We start from the raw sequence: 26560 nt of genomic DNA on the forward strand, positions 1-26560 counted from the left end.
TGCCCCGCCACCGCGATAGTGGAAGGCACAGGAACGTTCCCGTGGTTGCCAGCTAATTTTTTCTCTTTGGGCCCAATGCTTTGTAATATATTGTAGTCCATCTATTTACAAGTTCTTGAATTTTTTCTCTTTTCCCTGCCGAAAATCAATCGATCTCTGCAAATCAGGCAACATGGCAACGAAAGAAGAAAGCGCTGCCCCTCAGGGCAATGTTGTGGTTGAGTCGCAATTTCAGAAACCTGGCGACTTGGTGGAGAAAAATGAAGATACCGGTGTTATGTCAGTGGAGAGTCTCTGCATGAACTGCCATGAAAATGTAAGTTATATCGATGGATATCTGCGTTTTTCTGCGCCGAGACGACAATTACTAACAAAACTTTAAGGGTGTCACCAGACTTCTCCTCCTCCGAGTACCTTTCTTCCGCGACATTATCCTCGAATCTTTCGAATGCGAACACTGCAGTCACCGAGACAACTCCGTCAAATCCGCAGGTCAGATCCAAGAGAAGGGAACGAAATACACGCTGGACGTTGAGAACGAGGAAGATTTCCAGCGCCAAGTCATTCGAAGCGATGTCTCAATTTTCAGAATCGAATCGCTCGGTATCGAGATGCCCAAGGGCGAAAGCCAGCTGACCACAGTGGAGGGAGTTATTCAGCGCATCTACGAGAACCTGTCCAGCGACCAGCCATTGCGCAAAGAGCAAGCGCCCGAGCTGCACGATGCGCTCGTGCCGATTATCGAGAAGCTGGAGAAGATTCTGAAGCGCGAGGGCTTCCCTTTCACCATCTCGCTCGATGATCCTACCGGTAACTCATGGATTGCGCCCAATACACAGGACAAGACAAACAAGTACAGACGTCGCGACTACCCCCGTACACACGAGCAGAACGAAGAGCTCGGTATTGCTGCCGACCCGGAGGCCCAGAAGAATGAAGGCGTCAACGTGGAGGGCGAGATTGACGACTCGGAAATCGTCGAAGGGCAGGTTTACAGTCTTCCCGCGGAGTGCCCCGGCTGCACAAAGGCATGCTTTGTCAACATGAAGAAAGTCAACATTCCCTACTTCAAGGAGGTCTTCATCTGGGGTACAGTTTGCGACCACTGCGGCTACCGCACTAGTGAGGTCAAGACCGGTGGTGAGGTTCCGGAGAAGGGCAAGCGCATTACCCTTCGTGTCGAGAACGAGGTCGATCTGTCGCGTGATATCCTCAAGTCCGACACCTGCGCGCTCCACAGCGACGAGCTCGAGGTGACTGTGCAGCCTGGTACCCTTGGCGGCCGCTTCACCACCGTTGAGGGTCTGCTCACGGAGATTCGCGATCAGTTGCACGGCCAGATCTTCGATGTCGATGACACTACCAATTCTGGTGGGGACAGTATGGCAGCGTCTGACAAGGAAAAGTGGGAGCGTTTCTTCAGCCGTCTCAACGATGCCATCAGCGGAAAGATGAAGTTCGTCATTACTCTTGAGGATCCCATGGCCAACAGCTACGTCCAGGATCTGTGTGCTCCCGCCCCCGACCCTCAAATCACAACTGAAGAGTACACTCGTACGGAAGAGGAGGAAGAGGAGCTCGGCCTGAGAGACATGAAGGTTGAGGGGTACGAGCAGGAGCAGAAGGAAGAGAAGCCCGCCGAGGAGGCTGATGAACAGAAGTCATGATTTTCGATACCAATTAGAAGCCGGTTTTGTTTCCTGTGTTGATTTACGACTCTCTTTGGGTTTGCTCATGACGTGCATGATTTTTCTTGTCGACTTTCTGCCTTTCGATGATCTGTCGAGTTTGCATTATGGCGCTTATGCTGCTTACTCGGAGATGAGTTTGGGGATAAATTTTTGCATCAAGATTCCTGATGTGGGATGAGCTTTTTTCGTCATATGACTCTGTGCAGATCTTCATGGTGTTCTACTGTTTATGGGGATGTGGAGAAGTATTTGGCGAAATCCTATTGTTGTTCTTAATTCACTAAGTCTAGTGTCTCTTATATCTTTTTGTAACTCGGCCAGGGTCCCTTTACTCGGTCCTGGAATGCCTGCAAACCTTCTGAGGTTGCGATGACAGCTATATCTCACCGTTGTCGTGCAAATCATGCTGGAAGCGTGACTCTCAGATCGCCCAGCAGAGCCATATCAGCGGCGCTGAGCAGTCAACATGAATGACTGTCGTCCAGGATCCCGGGTTAGACCTTGCCGGTCACTGAGCCAGCGTTCGGAAATCCGACTCCAATTCCACGGATGTGGGTTGGCTTCAATACTGCCTTCAAGGGTCTGGAGATTCTCCTCGAGGCTTCAGGACCGTCAACTGCGATCCAAGAGAACTCTGTCATGAAGTCATCTTTATCTGTGAACAGTAGGACCTTATCTCACTTCGCAAACGGGTTGGCATGGATCGTCACGCTGTTGATACCAATCGCTTCATATTCCCCCTCCTCCCCTTCTTTCGGCTGAGTCACTCTCCCCTTCTTGTCCACTTTTAGTTTCGCCTTCTCCAGTTTGCTCAGGACATCGCCTCCCTCATCCTGCGGACTCAGGTTCAGAACCTTCCCAAACACGGTACTCGCCCCGTCCAAATGGGGAGCCGCAGCGAAGGTGATGAAGAACTGACTCCCATTGACCGTCGCACCCGTCGCACCTTGTGACCCCGGTGCCGTCCGGTCTTTAACTGGTCTCGACGCCATTGACAAAATTCCGCGCGCATTGTGACGGAGGGCGGGCAGGTGGATCTCCTGGTTCAGTGCACGAGGATGGTAGATTGAGGTGCCGCCCTTGGGGACTTCGTTGACGGGTAGCATGGGTTTTAGTGTATTCAATGTTGCTGGTGCTGGCCCGAGCGAAATATCGCCGCCTTGGATCATGAAGCCGGGGAAGATACGGTGGAAGGGGGTATTGTTGTATGCGCCGCAAGCGCAGAGGGCGAGAAAGTTCTGTCATGTTCGGATCAGCCTCGTGGGTATCAGAAAGCAAACAATAACGTTTGTTGACAGGTACGAAGACATCAAGCTGGAAAACACTCACTTCGGTTGTCTGAGGCACGGCCTCGCAAAAGAGCTCGACCTTGAGATCTCCATGTGTGGTATGAAGCTGCCGATAGAGGTCAGCATCGTTATCCTCCCAACCAAGGAACCTGTGCGAGGTTCGGAATAACAAAAGCACATGGAGAAAAACCTACAGTGACAGACATGGCGACTCGTCTAGCGCTAGGATTTAGATTCGAAGGAAATTCTGAGTGATAATGATCATCACACCTCCGTTCTGGCAGCTTCATGCCGTTGAGCACGTGACATGTCTCGACGCTATTCCTTTTTCAGTCTATATCGATGATAACGCGCGATAACGCTAGTCTAGAGATGGTAACAAGTTCACAGTTGCTGGAGCCCGCAGCCTTTCGACAGATCCCTTGACCAGGTACAAACGTTTCTTAGACATATCTACGTTCATCTGGTAAGCCCACAAGATGAACAACAGACCTGTGGAGCAAGCTCTGTCTACGCTGGTGCCAACGCACGCCAATGACCTACCACCAGAGCTCGTCAGCCTAGCCCTGTCCTTAGTCGCGCAATCCCGAAGTTTTGCAGCGAGCCTGAAGCCTGAAGAGGAGATTGCACGGCCCTATGCCTGTGCCGAGATAGCATGCAGAAGGTATAGCTATTTATATCCCAATTGATTGACCTAGACACTGAACGAGCCATCACTACTCCAGGTTGAGCAGGACCCTCAAACTTCCTCCATTACTTGGTCATCCGCCGTGCCCTCCACGAGCATATAAGAAACTATACTCTTTTCTGGAACGGTCGTTATCGACTAGTGTCAGCCCCTCAAAGCGCGCAAGAGACAGTTCGGCCCCAGGGACGCCTTCACGCTCCGGCTCTGCACCTTCAACACCTACGAAGACACAAGCACTTGCAAAAACCGCTGCGACGCCGCGAGGCCTTCAAAATACCCCGAGCAAGTCGACGCCCCTCAAACTAGCTGTCAATGCCTCGGACAGACCGGCTGCTCCATTGCCCACTCCTCAGAAAACCAACAAGGTCCGGCCCAATGGTCTGTCCAGCTCTACGATCATCCCCGATGCACCTGCCTGGGTCATGGATTCAATCCGGACAGTGTGCAAGACACTTTCCACTCCAGCACCGCGCACGAGCACATGGTCCCGGCCCCCAATCTCCCGAACTCTGCCGCCACATATTTTCGCTGGCGTATCATCGATCCTCTACCTCATCTCGAACCTCTCAGCAAAGAATGACGAGGATCTGGACGAAGAAATGATGGAGTTCCTCGAGCCAATCATCACGGTCAAGAATACAGAGAAGGACGAGGATTTTAAGGAAGTCGTGTACGCGTTGGTCGTAGCAGTTTACTTCATCGTGCTTGCGCGCCGGCGCAATGCACCAGACGATGGCTCTTCGGAGGCAGGCGAGGCACGGAAGATGGACAAGAAGACGTTTTCGGAGATGCGGCAGACTGCCCTTGTCAGCCTTGGCCTGCCATCCACAGAGCGGCGGCACCGCGACGATGTCGATCAGTGGATTGCGTTAATCATGGAGCAAGGCTGGATGAATGGTCAGGAGTGGTTCGAAAACATCCCGCAGGCTGGGGAAGTGGACGGAGACGATGAGTACCTGTCGGATGAATATAGCGGCCGTGACAGCGAAAGAAAGCGCCAGAAGACAACAGGTGCAGGCCACGGTTTTCTTTTGGAGGACTCATCGAAAAGGAAAGGTCTTCTGCCTGGTTTGGGGACAATGATGCAGGACCGGGTCGACTGGTTGAGCGCGGATCGCCGCGAGGATTACATTGAATGGAAGGCCGATATAATGTCGCGCATTCAGCAATTGGCCTCTGCTAGATGAATAGCGGGAGTCCTGTCTCACCATTCTCATCTGCATGATATGAACTATGATACCCTTGACCTAAATAAACATCTCTAAAAGTCCCTCTACCTAGATAGTTTTAAATGTCCTTCCTCCATGCAGTCCCAGCCTGAAACATGCCAAAAATCATCTCTATCCTCTAAAACCAATCGTGCAGTGGATGGCAATCCGACCAGTCATAAAAAGGTCACCAAACTCCCGGAAGCGACAGCAAAGAAATTCCCGGTATACTGGAGGGCAAAATATGACCCCGAACGGTATGTACGCCGAACGCATCGCCATAAATATGCAAAAGGGAACAAAAATATTCGGGTATCATGGTAAGCGGCAGTCGGTTCATGTGCTGCATCTGGGCTAATACCAAATGCTTCTCGTCCTGTGATGCGGAACCGTCTCGCGGCCGTCCCTCTCCAACTCTTTTGCTGTATCATACAAGAAGAAATCGATCAAGATAGCATTTATCCCCGAGCCGGATGTATCGTGGATACTGGCTTGTCGGATGTGCTTTTGTGTGGCAGGATTTGTCTCGTTTTCAGATGAAGTGGCTCCATTCGCTGGGCTTTCAGTTGGTGCCCCTTTCGATAATTTCTGCTTCTTCACTTCAGGGTGTTGGCGTTCAATCTCACGCCGAATCAACTCAACGCACCAGATGCTGGTTGCACGCAGCTCAATTTCCCAGTTGGAGCCACTGGGAATCAGCTTTTTGCTCCTGATGTGACCCTCTAACGATGGCGAGTATAGAAGACAGCCAAGTTGATGGAGCATTTGCGGGATTCGGTAATCTGCCAGTCGTCACTTGTCAGTTATACCGTGATATATTGGGTGGGAAATAAACCTACCGGCAAACATCGTGATTTTGTCAATATCGTGAAACTCTCCATAACTTTCTCCGTTGAAACACGCCCAGAGGTCTGCCACGAGAATCTGTGCGCGTTTGTATAATCGTACTCGCTGGCCTTGGAAAACTGTCTCGTCTCGAAAGCAGGGAAAGCTTTCTACAAGAAGATTGACAAGGGCAGCGGCGGAGTAATTGGCGCTATAAATGCAGTTTACAAAGCTGCCGTCGAAATCCTATAATCGCACTAAATTAGTTTCGAATGGTAAGAAATTACGCCATGGGCATCGCCGTACCGAGCAAAGGACCCTGCCTGCTTCACGAAGGCATTGGAGACGTTCATCGAGTAATGGAATCTCCTCTTCACTCGCTGATCGAAAAACATGTCTCAAAAGAGCGTCTGTGCATTCCTCCTCGTTGATCCAGAATTCTGGTGTGGTGATCTGAATCCCTGAAAGTAGAGAGGCGTGAGTCTCTTCCCTGAGCGAAGATTATGACAGAGGACTTACCCTCATCTAAAGCCCTTTGCAATGCGGCTACCAGACTCCAATAGCCTGTCCACTTTTTCCCCCGGTACTCAATACAGAATCGCTTGGACGGTTCTGTTTCGTCCGACCAGAAGCTGAAGTTCAAAAGATCCATCGTGAATATGAAGTCAACTGTGCTTCCGTCTTTTGCCTTGGGGTGCAACTCGTGATCTGCCCACGTCTCGGTTGAGTAATTCTTCTTCTGCATCAGCCGCCATATTGTCTCCGCCGCTTCCTTAACCTTCGCCGGACTCAGCGCGACGTCAATGGCATTATCGAAAACAAATTGCGCATTTTCGAGGACTTTCGTCTCTGCAGTCCGTGGATTAGCAGGCCCACCATCTAGTCCAAGTGACTTGCGAAGAAGGGCCAGGAGCTCGGGATCGGCTTCGTCGTCCGACATGGCGCGTGCTATCATTCTGGTCTATTTCCAGGAGTTCTCACACAATTGTCCAAAGTGTAGGCAATAACTGAAGGTATATATCCACTAGATAGATATCCAAGATTGATGCCAGGGAGCAAGAGTTCTTTTTCGAGCGCGGACGTATAGTTGCAGAGAACTATATCGCCAGATTGCCTTTTTGACTCAGCGACGGCTGATCAGTTCGCCGCAAAGGAAGGGACCTTACAAAGCCGGTCCGTTGCGAATTCTATGGGACGACCAGGGATGCTTTGAGCAAGTCACAGCATGGAGAGGATCTGCAGACAAACCAGAGAAGAGGATGTTAGAATCGTAGGAAAGGGGTTGACAGGAAAATGATTCAGCTGCCTAACCTCAATTCCAGACCCAAAAATTTGGCTTCTTTATCTTATCTGGGGAATTTCGGGGGAACATTTTATGGGAGTTTAGGTAAGCGATGCATGCCACATTCTTCAGGCACAAAGGGGTTCGCCATTAAAGTCCGGCGTATGTCTCTGACCAGTCCTCGCCCCTTTGAACTGAGACTAGAGCGCGGATGCATGAATTGTTTGATCCCAATAATCATTGAATATGGAAGGGAAGCGACAGAGTCCCCAGTAATTGTTGACTCCATGGTCTGATGCTGATGTGAAGAGATGTTTGAACTGCCACTACTGTGATGACGTTGGATGTACCCCTCAGTATTGGATCATCTCCGAATCATTGGAAACCAGCTAGATAGATGGAGGTTTCGTAGCGCAAGATAATATTCTTCGCAAAGCTTATTGAAAAAGTACTGAGTAAATTGCATAACAGATAATATAGATGCATAGATACCGGTCTAGAAAATGAGAGACTGAGAGGAATGTGAGGTCTCACAGTCCACACTCGGGCAGATGCAGCAGCCTCTCCAGTCAGCAGATTTGATTAGAGCCATGCATGCATACTGCTTGTTCTCCATCTACTAAGAAATTAAGTTCCTTAAGAATCTCGACCGTCTGGACGCCGATTAGGTATAAGAGGCGCAACAAGGCTGCCCTTTTCCCTAATCAGCCTGTATCTAACGTTCTCTTCACTTGACTTTGATAAGAGTGTATCCGTGCGCGACATCTGAGAGCTTCCCTCTTGAGATTGGAAAATGTCTCTGTAGTCAAAACACATCCTGATGAGATTGACTGGCCTCATCAGACGTATTCACTCGCCTTTTCGTCCTGCAATGGATGAGGCGCCATCGTGTTGTTTGAAGCTGCGTCGGAGCTGAACTGACCCCGGCACTCTTTTCCCTTTCAACCTGCGCCTGGTTACGTCTTGTTTCCGGATTCCCTTCAGCTTCTTGCGAACTGCCTTATTAACCTTACTTTCTCCCAACACCTCCTACAGTTTAATCGCCTACCTTACATATTTCTCCTTCGTCCAATTAACTCTGCTTCTAAGTGATCAATTACTTCGGGGATGTTCTTCCCACCACTCTGAAGCTCTACGTCACATCCCACCTTTCTTCAATTCGCATCAAATGGCGAGGGACGCTTATCTGAAGCGTTCCCTCGGAACGCTCTCCAGGCGCATCAAAGAGGTAGCTATATCGCACCCTACGCTTACTTTCGCAATGCGCTCGTACTCGCGACCGCTGGATCAAGCTTGATGCTGACGTCCTACCTCTTTTCCAACTTAGTCGCGTGTGCTTCTTGTCGGTGCCGGCGGTATCGGCTGCGAGCTGTTCAAAAACCTTCTGTTGTCCGGCTTTGGAGAAATACATATCATTGACCTTGATACCATCGATCTGAGCAATTTAAACCGCCAGTTTCTCTTCCGCTACGAACATATCAAGAAGCCGAAAGCATTGGTACGTCTTCGCCGTCTGATCGGTTCCTCTGCCTTCTCTCGTCCGCTCGCTTTGCGCTTCGATCTCCTGCGTTACGCGATATGACGGACAAGGTCTGACCTATGTGGGTAATCATATAGGTTGCCAAGGAAGTGGCTCATAAGTTTCAACCGAGCGCGAAGCTGGAAGCATACCATGCAAACATCAAGGACAGCCAATTCAACGTGGACTGGTTCGCGACCTTCGATTTAGTCTTCAATGCGCTTGACAACCTTGACGCCCGGCGACATGTCAATAGAATGTGCCTGGCTGCCAATGTGCCGTTGATAGAGAGCGGAACAACAGGGTTCAACGGACAGGTGCAGGTTATCAAAAAGGTATGCCTTTCCCGTAGCAGTTGATGCATACTCCTTTCGTCCAGTACATCTTTAATGACTATCATAGAATCAAACCGAGTGCTACGACTGCAATTCAAAAGAAGTACCCAAGACATTTCCAGTGTGCACCATCAGGAGCACGCCGAGCCAACCCATTCATTGCATTGTCTGGGCTAAGAGTTACTTGCTCCCGTGAGTGTTATACATATCTGCGCATGGGCCTCAAGCATGTCTAATGCTATAAAGCGAGCTTTTTGGTACCAGCGAAGATGAGTCGGAAGAATTCGATCATTCGGCAGATGCCGATAACGGTAAGTACCTTTGGTCGTCTATGTGTCGCAAGCCAGTTATAACCCTGAAGCAGCTGCCGAGATCGCCAATCTGCGTAAGGAGGCGCAAGCTCTGAAAGCAATCCGTGAGTCGATGGGCTCACCCGAGTTCTATCAGAAGGTATTCGAGAAAGTCTTCAAAGAAGACATCGAGCGGCTACGGGGTATGGAGGACATGTGGAAAACTCGAACGGCACCCCAGCCCCTTGATTTCGAAAAACTGCAACAAGAATCATCCTCAATCGAGCCCATCGTCTCTGTCAATGATCAGAAAGTGTGGTCATTAGCCGAAGACTTCGTTGTTTTCAAGGATAGGTTCGAAACGCTGTCGCTTCTGACAATCTCTTCGCGAACAATAGCTGACGGTCCAATAGCTTGGGACGGCTTAGCAGACGCTTAAAGACTCTGCAAGAAACAACCAAGGATGGTCTGAAGCCGATCTTGATTTTTGACAAGGATGATGTCGACACTCTCGACTTTGTCACCGCGAGCGCCAACCTCAGAGCGACGATCTTTGGAATCGAGCCTAAGTCAAAATTCGACACGAAACGTAAGCTTGACGCTATTACTGATTCATTTCTATTGCTGATTGTTATATCAGAGATGGCTGGGAATATCATTCCCGCAATTGCGACAACGAACGCGATGACAGCGGGGCTCTGCGTGTTGCAGGCTTTCAAGGTTCTCAAGAATGATTTTCAAAATGCCAAAATGGTACGCGCTACGTCTGAACCGGTTCCTCGTGTAATCTGACCCCTAATCTTCCACCAGGTCTTCCTTGAACGCTCTGGCGCGCGCGCCGTCAACTCTGATTCCCTGAAACCGCCCAATCCGAGCTGCCCTGTGTGCTCGGTTGCCACTGCCAGAATCAGAATTGACCCTGAACGTGCGACTGTTAATGACCTGGTGCAGGATGTACTCCGGTTGCAATTGGGCTACGGCGAAGAGTTCTCTCTGAGCAATGAGCTGGGAACTATCTACGATCCGGATCTTGAAGACAACCTGCCCAAGAAACTGTCGGATCTCGGTATCAAGAATGAGAGTTTTCTCACTGTCGTAGACGAAGAGGATGAACAACCGCGTGTCAATCTTGAACTTGTCGTGCTTGTACCTGAGAAGTAAGTTTACAGGATAAAGGGTCGAGTGGTAATTGTGCTAACTGTATTTCAGACCCGAGCCCTCTGAAGCTGAGAAACCTGTCTCTCTAGAGAAGATGATCAATATTCCACGGAAGCCCAAGGAACGCGAGCCTCCTGTCCCAGAACCTGTAAATGGTGCAGCAGTTACTGGCAAGCGCAAAGCGGAGGAAGCTGGCCTCACCGACGGTGACGAACGTGTGAAACGCATTGCGAGTGCCTCCGTCGCCGAGGGTGATGGAGAGCACCCCATTGTATTGAATGAGGCAGATGGCGGCGCTATTTTGATCGACGACTGAGCAGTCGAAGGGTCGTTAGCATTTTGATCAACTCAATGTCACCATTAGACCTCGGCATTGGTATTTGTCACACTATTTCCCGGGTGCCAGGTTTTGCATGCCGCATTTTGAATTGGGAATCTGCAATCTTTGTCCCATGATGTCCTTGTAACATATCCAACGAACATGGAAAGTCTGAAATGAAATATAGATTGGTCAATCACTCCAGTTACTGTCCCACTTGCGCATGGCATTGTGTTTCGATTTCTTGGAGGCGCAGGCGCCCTAGTTCGAGGGGTTCTATCATGGTATCTCATGAGCCGTAAATAGCCCGCCCTGTCATAGCAGGTACATAGCTTCTACTCCGATACGTAGACATTGTGCCGCCTTTCCATCAGATCGCGCTCAAACCACCGTCCAGATTGAGGACGCAGTTGTTCGCGTATTCATTCTGCGCCAGGAACACAGCCGCATCGGCAATTTCATGCGGAGTACCAAACCTCCGAACAGGAATACTCTCTTTCAGTCTGGAGGTTTCGCCCTCGCTAAAATCTGCAGTTATATCATTAGTATTCGATCACGAATGGTCACAACCAGCGGCGTCTCCGCTAGAAATCGACTTACCAGCAATCATTGGCGTTTCTATGTACCCCGGAACTATCGCGTTGGAACGGATTACAACGCCCCGGAGGGAATGGACAGCTTCCACAGCCAACGAGCGCGTCAGTCCAAGGATGCCAGCCTTGGATGCAGCATAAGGCACCGCGCCGGTGCCTCCCTTGACAGCAAGCAGGGAAGAAATGTTGATAATGCATTTTGAGGGGACTGGTATTTCAGATGTGCTGGAGGTATTGCGAATCTTCATCTGACTGCGGATCGAGGCGCGCACGAGAGCTCGCGAGGTTAGCATTGCGCCCTCCAGATTCGTGCGAAGGACTCGCGAGATATCGTCTGGTTCAAGTTTGGGGAGGATGTTGGAGATGGAGATGCCTGCAGCGTTGACAAGGATGTCGACCGGTTGCTGTTCGGATTTGTTAGATACTACCATCCGAGACTGGGCGGGAGAGCTCACCATTGCCTTCTCCAATTCGCGCAGCCACTTCCCGGCTTCTGATATATCACCGACGAGGAGACTGATTCTACTCGAGGAGTCGATCAGTGTACCAGGTGACTTTGCCTGCGTATCTTTGTTTTGGGTTTGTTGATCTGTTTCGGGGGCTTTAGTTGCTACTTCGCAAACGATGCTATCACTGCTTGATTGGACGGCAGCGAACGCGTTCCCAGATGTAGGCGCCTCTAATCTAGAAGCAGCTTTGACAAGCCGTTCATGGGATCTGCCAACGAGGATGATGCACTTGGCACCTTCTTGGAGGAATCGCTCTGCGATGGCGAATCCAATGCCAGATGTGCCGCCTGTGATCATACATGTTCGACCAGCTAATCTTTCCGAAGACCTGAGGGGAGGACCATTGCCAGTCCGTGTGGTAGACCATGACCATCCGCTGAGAGGCCTTGATAATAAAGGAGTCATTTTGAGGAAGTGTGCATGAAACTTGGTCTTAGCTTGATGAGCAGGCTGTGCTTGATGGCCTAATGTGGACCATGATGTCGATGCTGCTGCGCCGCGGAAGCGGGAACGCAGAATATGCGTATGGTACATGACTGAGTCGCTATGGTCTTTTCGTCAAGGCAAAAGAGAGACCTTTCTTCAATGGTTCGATTTATGGTGATGAATCCGGCCTCTTTTCTCCATGAACAACCGAGCTGTTTATAGGCCAGAACAACCTCGGTTCAATCTGTAGACTGAACTCGGACCAACTTCTAGATCAGCTCGATTTTGGTGATATAAGCATGTGTCAAGATTTAAGAAATTGAAGCTTTTTATGAAGTATCCTCCTAATCATGTAACTTGGTACTGATTGCGATCCGTTGAAGGTGAGATCGAATCGTTATCGGAACAGCTTCAGCACGGACCACCTGTGAAGACAACTCACCTTCGTCTTTTTCCCCGATCAACCTTTCTTACAAGGTACAAACAGCAACCACTCCCATACTCCAAAATGGCATCTTCATCATCTACACCCTCCGAGTATGTGACACTGGTATCAGGCGACGGATTCGAGTTCATCATCCCCCGGAGTGCAGCCTGCGTATCTGGAACAATACGACGCATGCTGGAACCTTCTAGTAAGACAGACCGGTTCAGTTCTTGCGCGCAGGAACAGAAACTGACATGTTCTTCACTATGTTGCAGGTAAATTCTCCGAGGCAATAACAGGTCGCTGTGTCCTCGAAAACCTCAGCGGAGTTGTTCTCGAGAAAGTATGCGAGTACTTCTGTTACAACGAGAAGAATAAGAACCAAACCAACGTGCCCGATATGGATATTCCTCCAGAGCTGTGCTTAGAGTTGTTGATGGCGGCTGATTATCTGGATACTTGATGTGTGGAGTGTGTGTACTATCATTCACCTGTTCCTCTTCTACCTTGTGACTAACTGTTCTAGTTGCATTTATTTTACGATTCATGAGGCAACGACTTTGCAATGCAAGGATTATGACTATTTCAACAGCCGGAGTTAGTGGCTAGGTATCTTCTATAGAAATGAGCCATTTGTTCGGTTCCGGTAGGTATCCTTCACGCGTACGAGAGGAACACCTTTGCCCATTAAGCAGACCTATCGGCAGAGGCAGCCTTACGCTCCTTCTTCCCATGTCATGGAGCATTCGCTCTAGAGGGCGGGACTCGCCCGCCGACTTAGCCATCTGAGCATCCCGTCCGGGCCTAGCTCAATGGCCGGACGACCTAAAGATGATGGCAGAGCAGCCATGTCCCTTTTATTCAGGTCTCGTCCACTTCCATGGATATAGGGCTTTATTCCAGGGGAAACATGCTCCTTCAATATCTGTGATTCAAGGTAGTTGTTGCTGAGGCAGGTGACAGTGTCTTGTCATCGCCCCTTAGGTTTCTGTTTCGATCTCGAAAATCCTCCTACCTTACTTCCTTGAGGAGTGCCTCTGTTCTCGTATAGCTTTTCCTTTCCAAACGCGGCATCCGCAACTCGCAGGTAACTCACAACACCTTGGTCTATAACGGCGAGAATGACGTTTCGATACCCTTGCCGTAGCCGCATATAGAGCTGTCTGTCCATTTTCTCGCCTCGCGGCGGATCTAGCGGCGTGCCTTCGAGCAAAGTGCCCAGCTGTGAGAGTGTGGGCATAGAATGAGTGCGGGAGTCGATGACAGCAATCCTGAAATCGGGAGCGGGAGGAGCAGACTTGCGGAAGGGCGTTGAAGGTTTATAGACATGGAAGACAACCCGGAAGGGAGCTTCCGTTCGTGGAGCTTTAGACTGGGGGAGTGTAGGATCATGCCAGGGTATAATGGCAAGCTTGCGGTAGATATCACCTGGAAAATTAGTTGGCTTGTACATCATGGCTTCTGGGACAAACTCACTATAGCTGCGATGAATTCCAACACCAACAAGGGGTATTGTCGCGGTCCTAGGACTCGGAGTCTGAAGCCATTTCATGAACCGCTCATACACCCCTACTAAACCTGCACCAACCCGAACGGGCTCCTGTGTCTCTGAATCGACACTCGATTCCTCCGTATCGTCATACCACGCAGGCGCCCGAGTAAGCGTATAACCCAGACGCTTCAACCCCGTATAAACCGTAAACCTATCGATGGTCAACCCACCGCGCCCAATAAAACACGCATACGCCGCCTGCAAGCTCATAGGGATCCCCGAGTCGCCCGCATTCCCAGCATCTCCGCACCCCGTCGCGGAAACCGGCCACCGAACCTCCAGACTCCCTCTTTCAAGCATGTACAGCGCCTCCTCAGGAAGCAACCACACCCTATTCCACCGGTCCCCCTGGCCCATCGTCTTGAAGAACTGGCCCTTGGGATTGGCCACGTACACACACGCGTCCCGATGAACCCCCAGCTTCGTCCCCGGGGCTTTTCCCGACTTCAACTCGGTGTTCTGCGTTTCGCCTTCCGCGGCGGGCGCTATCGAAGGCGGTGCGGGTCCGTCTGGCGCGTATACGCCAACGATCCTGTGTTTTGGGTGGTGGAGTCGCGGGTACGAGAGGGCATTATGCATAGCCCTGCGTGAGGCGGCGAGGACATCAGCTTGGAATTCTGTCGGGTTGGGCTCGAAGTCTTTCTCTCCTCGTTTAGGGAGGCTAGACTGTGATGGGTCTGCAAGGCTATGGTGGATTATTTAGTTTAGTAGCTGAACCGGATATCTAATGGCTAATCGGCTCGCGATGCAATACTGACAAGGAAAGGTGGTTTAGCATGCGGAAGTCTTGTGTTTCGTCCGACAGGTCGGTCTCGATGTGAGTGGAAGTGTCGTTTGAGGGCAGACGAGCGACATCTTCGTCCATGTCTGCCATTTTCGATGAGAATGAAGCCCCTAGCTCCGAGTAAGTGTGTTGTGCACAGATAGTGGTGAGAGCTGATATCAATCTCCGATAAAAAAATCTCGGTGGCCCAAGCTTATCAGTTCCGCTTGTGACTGCTCCGTACAAATCGCGGGGAAGCCGTCGACGGATAATATTTCACGGAGCTTCATGCGCATTCCCCCTAAAAGACGGAAATTCTGATATGCCATGGATTCTGCTATTATAGATTATAACGAAATACTTGATCAGGTATATCTCAACCACGGAATCAATCACGCACTTCTAACCTCAGCCAGATCCACAGAAACCTCACAAATGCTCTCAACACATTCGGTCCCTCCTCTCAGCAGTATCAGAATATATTGAAGTTACTAAAGGAGTGCCTGGATAATATCGACAACGATAAGAAAAAGAGGTCCACTGCTATCGACCCAGATACCCTAAGCTTGGCGATGAAGTTCTTGGAGCTTGGGAGATGATCTACCATTCCCAATGTTTCATGTCTTGTTGACCCTGAATGTGGATCTCCGTTGATCATGAACAACATGGCATCTCTCCAGTTCTGCGACATGCGACAAACGGATGAGTCCAGCGGGGTCTGTTGTCATGAAAAGAATGTTCGACCCAACACTCCAGTGGATTCCTGAAGATGGTCCTCGGAGCCGAGTGAAGTGGACGACCTAAGGCAATGTTCAGACACTCCAGCATCATAGATCTTACATATTACATGGAACTATATGGCTAGAGGACCATACGAGAAAAGCGAGTGTCCCACCGTCGACATTCCCAGGATATAAGCAAGGCCGACCAAACACCTCGTTTTCCCCGCCCCTAACAAACAACAAAACGGAAAGGCTACCCTGAATGGCATGCAACAAGACAAACTCCAGACCCATGCATTCGTAAAACATGACCATGCTTTGCTTCTAAAGCAGGGCGTACCGCTGTGATTGAAACTTCGGCTCTGTCACAAGTGGTTGGCGGTTGAGGTAGTAGAGGACTTCTAAGCAGACCACAGATATTCTGGTCTAGTTCGAAAATGTTGTGATTTCGGAAACCGAGCCATTTCTCAATCGATTAGTGGCTTCTTCTGGTTTCCAACAATTGCCACTCCGAGATGTCGCAGGGCATTGGGATCATTGGGCCGTACAATAGACGGGAGAGGTAACATAGGGTTGTCTGGGTTCACGTGGACTGCATCTCGAGCAGCTTGCTCGATGGCTTCCATTTCTTCTTTGCACCCCGCATGGTCAAGAGGACAAACGACGATTGGCTGTCGAATCGCAATGTCTCGTGCAGACGTCAAATGCGCCTATACCTAGGTTAGCCGGGTTTCGGTAAATTGCCCTGAGTTGGCTGCATAAGAATACAAACCTTGACTGTCAAATAGTACTCGATTTTGTAGAGACTTGCTGTAGTAGTAAAACCGCTCACAGCATACGTTGGAAAAGCCGCTTTACCTCTAGGAAGAATTCCCTCTGCATCTCGCAGATCCTTTGCTGGAAATACCAAGCCCAAGTTCGTCAAGAAGCCGGTAGGCGGCAACTTCACGCCAATCGGTTCTGTTCGTTTGACCAGCGTTTTGACCTTGCGCTGCGGTTCATCGCCCTCGTGGTTGTAGATGATCTCCTCATCGATACCAATGGTAATCTTGTTGATTGTGACTTTCCTTGCTTTGGTCATCCAGTCCGGATTTGGTGATAGCTTGACGTAGACGCTGACGGGGTCGAGAGGCCCGTAAGACCATCGCGGTAACGAGATTCCTAAAGTCACCAAGTGATCCGTCACCCGTTCCGCCGACTCAGGGCGATTGTACATTCCAAACGTGGATAGCGTGTCGTATCGCGAGATCGGGACTGGAAATGCATACTTCCTTTGTTCCGATTGTCCCTGCTGGACGGTCACGACAATCTCGTAGTATGTCTCCGCAGTGCGACTGGGGAGCTGCAGGCTGGCGGGAGGAACACGTCTTGAAGAGTCCGATCCACCACGTCCGAACGGGATAAAGAGGACAAAAGGCAAATCCATGGATATTACTTCCTCATATTCTCGACCGGCCGGACATCGGAAAAGCAGCATCTCCTTGCCGACAATATCAGTTAATTCCTTCCTAGGGGGCGCAAGATGCTTCTTGGTCACGGAGTCCGCTGACGGGTGTATTGTCTCACGGCGATGGAGAGATACGGTCACGAGGGATACATTGACAGGTGCGGTGATGCCGACGCTGGGTCTGATTTCGACTTTACCTTCAATTCGCGGCTGCGTCAAAACGTTAGTCTCTCACGGTTTCACATTATTCTGACCAGCGCTTACCATAGTCGCAGAGATACCAGGGTAGCCGATCAGAAAATTACCGTTCGGCGGGCCTGACACTCGCACGAAGGCGGCCATAGTGAGAGGGCTGTACCCGCACCACCATGGGCACGCGGCGGTTGGAAGGGATGCGCTCCGGGGTTGTTGCGGAGATTATGCGACTCGAGGGACGTCGTTAACTGCTGATAATTCATAGAGACCACGGACGATCAGGCAGTCCCGCTTAATCGCATCTGCGCCAAGGGTCTTACAATGACGCAGGTGCACTGGACGGATGTGGCTTTAGGAGGTGCGCAGTCACGGATTCAAGAGTAGGCGGTAAAAGCTGCTCGTCGATAGGGGTGTGGGGCGTGCAGCTTCGGTATCGAGACGGTGAGTCAATCGCGAAGGACGGATAGTTGTACTGTTTCAGCGATGATGAAGTTGAATGGCTGTAGAGGTCGTAGAGGTGGTTTGTTTATTGGCGCCGATGTGGGGGGAGGAGAGTGATGGGGAACATTTGGAGCGGCTAAGTTCAGGACTTCTGTCTCTCTCGAACTCGACAGAACTGCCCCAGGCCTCGCTTCGCTACAATGCGCGAGGATCTGCATTCAACACGAGGGCTAGATCATGACATGACCTTACCTCTCAGAGTACTTGGACGGTTATCTTTCAGCCTCAGACTCGTTTCGGAGAAAACACGTTTTCCTCTTTGGCTATGTACCCATTATTGTTGATTGATGTTCCCTTTGTCTAGAGTTATGGAACGGGGAACCCTGGAACTCACCGTTAACTCAAACTGAGCCTCAAGCAATCTTTAAACATAATACTACTAACCGCTACAGACAATTTCCTTGCACTCCGCCAGGAATTAAGGCTATTCAGATACCTAATCAATCCTTCGCTGTCTCCTCGTCGTCCAACAAGGGTACCTATTTCAGTGGTCTACGTCATAGCCTTGTTGGATACCAGCTCCACAGGCATCAGCTAGACACGATCTGACAGCACCGATATGACATTCAGCCCCCAGCGTTGCCTCTCTACTTGGGACACTCCACGTCAGCTCAGGATACTCTGATGGCTAGAGAATTCTTATCTACGTACTACAGCTCATCAGCCCGCAGTTTGCGACGACGGCTGAGCGCCGGGACCATTCTCTTTGGCAAGCATCGATCTCTGGATATCATCGCCAACCAGATCCAGACCTTAACCCCGTATTATTGTAAATTATTCTTACTCGGGATTTCACTAGGCTTTTTTGACAGTATGAAGGCTGTGACAACCTGGCGGCTGTCTTAATGGCCTTCCGCCTAAGGCGCAGACGGCTCAAGATTATTCATTCTGTTCATATTTTACATAATCTACCTATCTCGAGCCTCAGTCAGGTACTGATGGGCAATGAGTATGGAGTCGATTTGGGACAATACTGGCATTGGTATCAACTGATGGGCTGGGAGTATGAGAATATATCTTAGTATGCTTACATAGCACGGAATCTGCGCCCAATTGCGACCACTCAACGTGAGCTTTTAACTTGCTTTCGCTTTCTATTATAATAATGAAAGAAATAAAGGGATGATAGATGAACTTTTTGGCACCATGGAGTGCCCTATCTTTGATCCTAGAGCTGTTTGTAGTGCCGGGTTGGTCTAGGGTTGGAGATACAGTACCTGCATTGATGAGCTGATTAGGGATTTCCCTTCTAACCTATTGTAGGAGGCATGTGTGCCTAACCAAAATTATCCAATCTATGGCCATCTGTAGCCCGAATTTATCCTCAGTTGCATATTCTCGGTGCCGAATAGGATTAAAGTATGTACCTCCGTCCAGTGGGTGACGGTCGAGGGTTGACGGTTCGGTTGCCATGTGCAACGCCCACCATGACATCGCTTTCTCCACATCCACCAGAACCAGATCTCACAAACTGCAAGTTGCAACAAGCTATCAGCCTCAAACGGCCTATTTTAATACAAAAATTACATTCATATCCTGGAATCTATTGAATATGCCCACCACTCGTCGCCGCGGAGGCAACACTGCCGCCTCCCGCTCAGGTCAGTCGACGCTTTCATTCGGCGGAAAGTCCAGAGTCACCAAGCCATCGGCCACGTCGACACGATCTCAGAAAACCAAACACCTCGAACCAATCTCAGCTGCTGTCTCATCGACCGAAGAGGTCCCAGACGCGGATCAAGTGCCCGTCGCTCCCTCGGAGCCGTCACAGCCGCACGTTGCGGAGCTCGCCGTCAGACAGCAAGCCCGGGAGGAGATCCAGCAACCGCTGAGCGAGGAAGATCAGAAGGCGATCAGGATCACAGAACAGGAGCTGCAGCGGTATTGGAAGAAGGAAGAGCAGACAAGGAAGGCACCTCGAGGTGGGTCTTCGGATTGTGATGTTGAGAACCAGTTTGGCCGAGGGAGAGGAAATGCTGACGATATTCCTGATGAGCAGTCCACCAGGAAGATCTTTCATTACACGAGAAGATACTGAGACATTTTGACCTGTCTAGTCAGTATGGGGTATGTCTATGATATCTTGCTACTTGCCGCTTCCCGCGCTGAGAGTTCCTCTAACATGATATAGCCATGCATCGGAATTGCTCGGCTAAAGCGCTGGAGACGTGCGAAGATGCTGAACCTCAATCCTCCTATCGAAGTCCTTGCCGTCTTGCTGAAGGAGAAGGACACGGTGAAGCAGAGAGCTTATGTCGATGAGTTGCTGTCTTGAGAACCTTTCTATGAACTTTTGTCACTTACACCATGACCTGGGAGCTTACGAGGTGTTGGATCGGCGTTGGGTTTATAATTCCAAGCAGGGCGTTCGGTATATTATGCAGATTATACATCGACAGGAATCAATTAATGACGTGGATCTTCTTAGGTTCTTTCTTTTGCTGAATTACTTGGTTTTGATGACACTGTTAAGCCTAACCCGACTGACTGCACTGCTAGTAACAAGGTATTTCAACCATATAGTCAGGTCACTTGGTTGGGAATTCATTTGTACGCAACTTTAATGCTAATGTATCTTCGAGTCTTCCTGCTGTAGCACTGGAAGCTGTTGAAGACGTCGAATGGACTCGGCTCTTTTCTCCCCTTGTCTGTATCCGATCCGTAGACGACCCCTTTTTTTATTTTAATCTGAGCTGACGGGAAGCAATAGCTTATTGTTACTCAGAGTACGTACGCAGCAACACTGTCACCTGAGGTTAGGTTGTGCACTGGCTTCCAAGAAGTGATCGGCAGCGTAGAGTACCAATGCATTGTCCAGTCCAGTTCGACCAGGTCAAGGATAAGAAGCCTATTTACTTGCTTTCCGTCTGTCTCATGGATTATCATCATGATGCAAACGAAGTCTGTTTAGCTTTTCTTCAATCCTTTTTTCTTAAGTCCACGCTAGTGATGAAGTTTGCTCACTCTGGGCAGTAATCACTCACTTTAATATCAGCCAGCTCAGTCTGACCTTGAAGTTCACCATGTGGAGCTCTGCCAGGTATCACGTACTTCTAGACTCTCGTGCCATCAGTTTGTTCGATTTGACGCGGACATGAGACATTAACAATTAATGCTTGACTGTCAAGTGGTTTGGCTTCTCAGGACGATCATCCGGGGTCTCCCCCGCACCTTAGCTGCTGAATCTCCTACATCAAGTATCAACGTTGACTTTCTGGCTGAAGTTTCTCTCTTCCATTTGTGGGATGGATCGTCTTGAACCTGGGACGACAGGCCGATAATCCATGCAATGCTACCTTACCCTGGATAGCTGGTTTCTTGCTTTCCTATCCCTGTGAACTTTCCGTGCCATTCTCCTGGCCAGGGTCTGTCCATGCATTATTCCGGAATTTTGCTCCAGTAAATGCTTCCAATTCATGAATGGCCTGAACAGCTTCTGCTATACTTAATGCTTATGTTAGAAGGTGAGGATTTTTGGACTATCCTGCTGCATTGCCTGAGAGAGTCATCTTACAGTCAACAGTGTACAGGAATGTAGCACATCTCTTCCTTATAACGCATCGGAGTCATTGAGGGGACAGTGTCCTCGAATGAGTGCGAGTCGCACAAGCTTCCGCAAACACGACTCAGTGGCGACGAATGAGAAGATGAAGTTTGACATGCATACGTCAAGCTTGCTGCGGTCAACTGGCTCTGGATGCGTCGATCACTCCATGTTCCCCAAAAGTTTCAAGAATGAACTGCAGCATGTGATGCAGCTGTCCAGGGTCTGGTGCAACAGTCCTGGCTTGGACTAAGGTATATAAAACGCTTCCGCCCCTGGAATGTACAATGGCGTTCTTTTCAACAGTCTTCACTCGTTCAGTATCTTGTCATTCATACTGTCGTTTCTGAATTGGTCCTTTCTTGTCCAATCTTATCCTCTGAATTGATTCGAGCACTTCATATCCAATATGCACTTCTCTCGTGCTTCCCTCGCCCTCCTCGCTGCTGGCCTCGTCAGTGCGCAGCTACCGGACGTCCCCAGCTGTTCTGTAAGGTGTACGAGTAATCAACATGACCATGAGACTAACCTTACTCATTAGCTGGACTGCTTCGTCTCTGCCCTCTCCGCTGACGGATGCTCATCCTTAACCGACTTCGCCTGCCACTGCCAGAAGCCTGAACTCGTTCCGAATATCACGCCTTGTGTGCAGAGCGCCTGCAACATTGCCGATCAGTCTTGTAAGTCTGCCTCAGTCCACAAACATCCATCGAGATAACTACTGACACTCTTCACAGCTGTCTCCGTTGCCGTCGTCTCCCAGTGCTCTGCCGCCGGCCACCCAATCTCTGTGCCGCCTGTCGGCGCTGCCAGCACCACAGCTTCGGAGACAACCACCACTACGGAGTCGTCAACCCAGACCACAACTGGCACCTCATCCACTGGCTCTACTACCTCCTCCTCGGCAGCCTCTTCAACCCCCTCTTCCTCCTCGGCCACTAGCTCACACCATCACTCCTCTAGCTCTGCATCAACCACTCGCACCTTGACGAGCACAGAATCAAGCTCTTCATCTACCAGCGCCAGTGCTTCTGCAACTACCACTCTGTCCGGCAACGCTGGTTCCGACAAGGCAAATGTGGCAGGTGTTGCTGCCGTGGCGGCCGCTGCTCTCTACTTACTGTAGGTCGGACAAGGATGGGACGACGTTAGCGGGATATAAGCTGGGCCAATATGCAGGAACGTATGCGAATGTATATCTTTAATGGTCATTTCGATCGTTGCATGATTCTTACTGCGTTGAGTCTCTGGTATTTTGTACTTGTTGCCTGATAAGGGCATGGGGCCCTGGCAAAAGTCTTCAATAATGACGCTCTTTATAGGGGAATAATATCATTGACGCTGTTGGAAGCTACCTACATTATTGTGCTGTCATCTGAGCGATTATAGAGCGGAGAATCTGTAGACACCACTCCAATACGTCAATACCCCGACTCAAACCTGAGAGACTTCTTGATTGACTTGGACAGAAGATTAATCTTAACATGACTACTGCTTCCAAGCTCAAGAATAAGCAGGTCAAAAAATCTCAACAAAAATTTGATAATCAGCAACATCGCATCTTGCCCTTGCCCTAAGAACATCCATCCAGACAACATAAAATTGACTAGGACACTACACTCCGAGGAAATACTACTCCTTGTCTGATCTCAAGCTCAATGACCCTCTGGGACGCCTTCAGACATAAGAAACAGCACACAAACCCTCGAATGCCTGCAACAATTGGTCGTAATCAATGTAATCCAGCCTGGTCTACGCAGAAGACCAGTTGATGCAAGGTCAGCTTTGACGTCAATATCAGATCTACTATCTAGGCTTGCAGCATAAATCAGCTACTATACTTCATCATGGTAAAAACCACTAATCTGTCAAATCAGTTGCGCTTCAGAGCGGAAGTAATCCAATGTCAGTACGCTATACTAATTCAAAATCCACAATGGACGCCACTTGTGATAAGAATACAATGAAAATAATGCAAAAGATGAAACCTATGGTACCCATAACCTTACAAACCCTCCAACCTCCTGGCGACAGGTCACGCAGCTGCCGAAATTGTTCATCGCAAGGCTCACTCTGCATTCCTCGCATACACAAAGGCATCGACATGGCCATGTTATGATCGAACGTGGGTTGGTCTGGCAGATAACACACGGTGGACCGTCAGGTCCAAGGCCCGAGGCACCTGATTCCCACGTCTGCGCCTCAGGATTTGCACGATTGGCTTCAAATCGACGAGCCAGAATGAAGTTCTCGAGCATCTCAGACTCTTCTTCCGGAGTCGGTTTCCGCTTCTCTTTACCCGCCTGCTGCCCAGAACGCCGTGAGAACCGGGAGGATAGAAGAACCTGCGCTCTCTCGTGCTCCATTTTTTGCTGGAATTGACGTCGCGTCATAATGCGCCCATCTCGCCCAGCAGCTAGATGGGCAGCTAGGATACGTGCCTCATGTCGGCTTTCTTGGTCACGAGGGTCGAGGAGGCGCGCTAAAGAGCCAACATCCACCAACGGCTCGTCAACAGGGCTGCTCTCCCGCGAGACACCTGCTGGGTATGGGTTGCGTTGGGTAGGTGTACGTCGGCCATCAGATTCGTCTTCCCACTCTGATTCAGCATTTGTTGACATAGATACGACGCTGGTGGTATCACAAAGATCGTCGCTGTCAGAGGGTACATAGTCGGGACTTTGATCCTGGTTACCCCACGAGCCGCCGGCTCTCCACCAACCATAGAGCTTCTCATCGAGGCGCTTCTCGTCAGATTCCTCCCAATGCGGTGCAATGGAAAGCTCCCTCTTTCGCATTTCCTTTTCTACGTCGAACTCATAGTCTCCAGGAAGCTCAAGTTCGCCTTCATCAGTCAGGATCCAGAAATCCAGCGATTCTGCCCGACTGCTGCTATTTCCCTCTTGCAGGGCTCGTCGGCGCGACCCCAGTAGAACCTTCAGCCATTGTGGTCGCGCACTGATGCCGATTCGGTCGAGTACTCTGTCGAATCCATAGGCGCTCCACTTGAAGATGAGATGGAAAATGCCACGAAAGAAAGAGAAGCCATGATAGCATCTGGTCGCGCCTCGGAATGCGCCAACACTGCCAGGGTCGGTTTGAGACCGTACGGACCGTGATCCGCCTTTAGGTTTCTCGATCTGCTTCTCCTTCCCGTACCCACTTTCCCATTCTGCCGATGGTTCCGGAATATCAAAGGTGATCGGTTCGACACCTGTAAATGGCACGTCCCGGTCGTAGGACCTTGAACTGCGCTGGAAAGAGCGTGAACGTTGAGACTTTTCAATCTCCGCCAGTCTATCCTCCTCCAACCATGTCATCGGACGTGCAACGACCGCTTTCCCTTCATTCAAGAAAACTGCTTCACTAGCAGCGGTTAAAGCAGTGTACCCAATCCGGAGTAACGTGGTGTAGAAATCCTCGTGCCGGTTGAAGCGGATATTCCGAATCTGGTTCGCTCCTTGCATGTTTTCGTGGGCGAGTGAAAATCGTTCGCGAAGTGAAAGCGGCTGCCCAGCGTCCATTGGTAACGAGAAAGCCGTAATCAGGAGAGCGACAACATAAATAATCGCACAAATGACAATGCCTAGTAATACTAATAGATGAGGCACAAAGTCCACAATGCAGACTGTGGGAAACTTCAGTACGCCAGTGTCGCTTCCCGTCGTTGAGCCAGTCAATAGACCCCATACCATAGCAGACATAAAGCACAGACCCCAGAAAGCGGTATTGAATAGGCGATACCGGCTTTGTTGACCGAGCACATCCAAAATGTTGGACGTCAAGCTGTTGCAACAAGAGATCAAAGCAATTAAGAGCAACTCAGGAGTAACGTTCATTCGTTCCAAGACCTGCGCTCTGCTAAGCAGCTGAAGAGCCGAGTGTGCGGACTCACTGGACGATGACGAGCTGTCCCTGCTGCTGGCGTGCTTGGGAAGGCCAAATAACCCAAAGCCAATGGACTGGCTTATCATCGACTCTGCCTCGGCGAAGGCAAGAGAGTGCTCAAAAATAGACATGCCAGCCTCGGTCACGACTGCTCTTCCCTGCAAAGCGCAAGAGAGGGTCTCAACAAAGTGGCTGAGACAGAGCCGCAAAAAAACAGGCCACAAGAAAACGAATGAGCCGTAAGGAACATCCGATGAGTTGACGGGCCGACCCATCTTCACCGCGCTGCAAGATTGTTGATCGGACTCCCATGATAAAAGCGTGGAACTGAGAGAATAGAGGAACCCGCCCCCACCAGCATGATCAAGCGACAACCGTTTCCCGGAGGTACCGTAACGGATGAGGGGGTAATCGGGAGATGTTTGACACCGTATAGCACGAAGTAAGACGAGGATCTGAGAGATGAACAGCACAATGGGAATGATTCGCAGCGCCATGCGTCGGTGAAAGTCTAGAGTGAGATGTCGTCTGGTCGAAGCATAGATCGTGATACGATTCAAAATTATACCCTTTAAAGTGTGTCAGGATTTTCAAGTCTGTCCCCATGTGCTTATTTCTTACCACTGTAAAACAAGCCAAGGACCACCGACTGGTCAGATATGAAAAGAACCCGCTAAATCTCCTCATTGCTTGGAGAAACTCTGCCAAGTAAACACCTGTTTCCGTTTGTGCGGCAGCGTCAACCATCCTCTCTCCTGCTGCTCCAGCCACCGCCTGTGTTGCTGCTACCACCGCATCGGCCTCCGATCCTGTTCCAGGGGCATGACCTGAGATCCGTGTCGCCATACCCGGTAGCCCCACTAACCTCGAGAGTTGTCGCGGAATAGTCGAAAACGCAAGGCTCTCCGCCTGACGCAAACCACGCAATGGGAGAGTGAGGAGCTCGCGAGGCGACGAGAGCAGCGAATATTGGGCGGTGGTAATTGCCGTAGAGTTGACAGATTGCATGGCGGATGACGAAGTTGTGGCGGCTGGAGTCTCAAGGATGGTCGCGGTATCTTGAACGAACGACATATTGTTTGTTTGACTTCTGTCAAAAGGCAGATCCTGACCAAATGAGGAGGCGTCGTAAACCAGAAGAAGCCTCCCACCACTGGCCACTTGTAGAAGATGAGATCATCCGTTCGCAATACAAAGAGACAAAAGGGTTATCTTCAACAAACCATAACAAAGGGCTCTGCTCATCTAAGAGTCAGTCAAAAGGAGACAATCTTGAGATACATTGTACCAGCGGCGTGGCTGATGTAAGGTGGTTCGATGGACAGGTAGTGAGGACGATGGCCTCGTCCCAGTTGACATGGAGATATCGTGATCTCTCGGGGTTATTTG

At 50.1% G+C, this 26560-nt stretch overlaps 12 protein-coding genes across 12 annotated transcripts; 6 read left to right on the plus strand and 6 right to left on the minus strand.

Annotated features, from left to right (window-relative positions):
- Nucleotides 1–172: 172 nt before the first annotated feature.
- zpr1 (zinc finger-containing protein ZPR1) lies at nt 173–1667 on the plus strand (the record flags this gene model as incomplete). The annotated part of the gene is made up of 2 exons (XM_001258172.1): nt 173–316; nt 384–1667. 2 exons carry the CDS (start codon nt 173–175, stop codon nt 1665–1667), a joined length of 1428 nt encoding a protein of 475 aa, XP_001258173.1.
- A 701-nt stretch (nt 1668–2368) lies between these two features.
- On the minus strand, nt 2369–3186 carry cyp5 (putative peptidyl-prolyl cis-trans isomerase; the record flags this gene model as incomplete). The annotated part of the gene is made up of 3 exons (XM_001258173.1): nt 2369–2929; nt 3021–3086; nt 3175–3186. The coding sequence occupies 3 exons, from the start codon at nt 3184–3186 to the stop codon at nt 2369–2371; spliced, it is 639 nt and encodes a 212-aa protein (XP_001258174.1).
- Nucleotides 3187–3459: 273 nt separating this feature from the next.
- NFIA_056270 (uncharacterized protein) lies at nt 3460–4855 on the plus strand (the record flags this gene model as incomplete). The annotated part of the gene is made up of 2 exons (XM_001258174.1): nt 3460–3644; nt 3706–4855. The coding sequence occupies 2 exons, from the start codon at nt 3460–3462 to the stop codon at nt 4853–4855; spliced, it is 1335 nt and encodes a 444-aa protein (XP_001258175.1).
- A 375-nt stretch (nt 4856–5230) lies between these two features.
- On the minus strand, nt 5231–6641 carry NFIA_056280 (queuosine 5'-phosphate N-glycosylase/hydrolase; the record flags this gene model as incomplete). Its single annotated transcript, XM_001258175.1, has 4 exons — nt 5231–5598; nt 5716–5947; nt 6008–6162; nt 6221–6641. 4 exons carry the CDS (start codon nt 6639–6641, stop codon nt 5231–5233), a joined length of 1176 nt encoding a protein of 391 aa, XP_001258176.1.
- A 1510-nt stretch (nt 6642–8151) lies between these two features.
- Nucleotides 8152–10601, plus strand: NFIA_056290 (E1 ubiquitin-activating protein ubaB; the record flags this gene model as incomplete). The annotated part of the gene is made up of 10 exons (XM_001258176.1): nt 8152–8211; nt 8311–8481; nt 8601–8837; nt 8905–9029; nt 9084–9148; nt 9202–9481; nt 9541–9716; nt 9768–9880; nt 9938–10284; nt 10337–10601. 10 exons carry the CDS (start codon nt 8152–8154, stop codon nt 10599–10601), a joined length of 1839 nt encoding a protein of 612 aa, XP_001258177.1.
- Nucleotides 10602–10974: 373 nt separating this feature from the next.
- NFIA_056300 (SDR family NAD(P)-dependent oxidoreductase) lies at nt 10975–12111 on the minus strand (the record flags this gene model as incomplete). The annotated part of the gene is made up of 2 exons (XM_001258177.1): nt 10975–11132; nt 11205–12111. The coding sequence occupies 2 exons, from the start codon at nt 12109–12111 to the stop codon at nt 10975–10977; spliced, it is 1065 nt and encodes a 354-aa protein (XP_001258178.1).
- Nucleotides 12112–12640: 529 nt separating this feature from the next.
- On the plus strand, nt 12641–13022 carry NFIA_056310 (elongin C; the record flags this gene model as incomplete). Its single annotated transcript, XM_001258178.1, has 2 exons — nt 12641–12767; nt 12835–13022. 2 exons carry the CDS (start codon nt 12641–12643, stop codon nt 13020–13022), a joined length of 315 nt encoding a protein of 104 aa, XP_001258179.1.
- A 507-nt stretch (nt 13023–13529) lies between these two features.
- Nucleotides 13530–14985, minus strand: NFIA_056320 (tRNA-splicing endonuclease subunit SEN54 family protein; the record flags this gene model as incomplete). Its single annotated transcript, XM_001258179.1, has 2 exons — nt 13530–14796; nt 14870–14985. 2 exons carry the CDS (start codon nt 14983–14985, stop codon nt 13530–13532), a joined length of 1383 nt encoding a protein of 460 aa, XP_001258180.1.
- A 1332-nt stretch (nt 14986–16317) lies between these two features.
- Nucleotides 16318–17385, minus strand: NFIA_056330 (arrestin C-terminal domain-containing protein; the record flags this gene model as incomplete). Its single annotated transcript, XM_001258180.1, has 2 exons — nt 16318–17253; nt 17308–17385. The coding sequence occupies 2 exons, from the start codon at nt 17383–17385 to the stop codon at nt 16318–16320; spliced, it is 1014 nt and encodes a 337-aa protein (XP_001258181.1).
- Nucleotides 17386–19291: 1906 nt separating this feature from the next.
- Nucleotides 19292–20014, plus strand: NFIA_056340 (putative DNA polymerase delta subunit 4; the record flags this gene model as incomplete). The annotated part of the gene is made up of 3 exons (XM_001258181.1): nt 19292–19661; nt 19739–19806; nt 19871–20014. 3 exons carry the CDS (start codon nt 19292–19294, stop codon nt 20012–20014), a joined length of 582 nt encoding a protein of 193 aa, XP_001258182.1.
- A 1678-nt stretch (nt 20015–21692) lies between these two features.
- Nucleotides 21693–22409, plus strand: NFIA_056350 (CFEM domain-containing protein; the record flags this gene model as incomplete). The annotated part of the gene is made up of 3 exons (XM_001258182.1): nt 21693–21773; nt 21825–21963; nt 22021–22409. 3 exons carry the CDS (start codon nt 21693–21695, stop codon nt 22407–22409), a joined length of 609 nt encoding a protein of 202 aa, XP_001258183.1.
- Nucleotides 22410–23271: 862 nt separating this feature from the next.
- NFIA_056360 (putative ubiquitin-protein ligase (Asi3)) lies at nt 23272–26245 on the minus strand (the record flags this gene model as incomplete). Its single annotated transcript, XM_001258183.1, has 2 exons — nt 23272–25682; nt 25888–26245. The coding sequence occupies 2 exons, from the start codon at nt 26243–26245 to the stop codon at nt 23272–23274; spliced, it is 2769 nt and encodes a 922-aa protein (XP_001258184.1).
- Nucleotides 26246–26560: the final 315 nt, after the last annotated feature.

The sequence above is a fragment of the Aspergillus fischeri genome, genomic scaffold (genome assembly GCF_000149645.3).
Source record: "Aspergillus fischeri NRRL 181 1099437636266 genomic scaffold, whole genome shotgun sequence".
Taxonomy (NCBI): Eukaryota; Fungi; Ascomycota; class Eurotiomycetes; order Eurotiales; family Aspergillaceae; genus Aspergillus; species Aspergillus fischeri.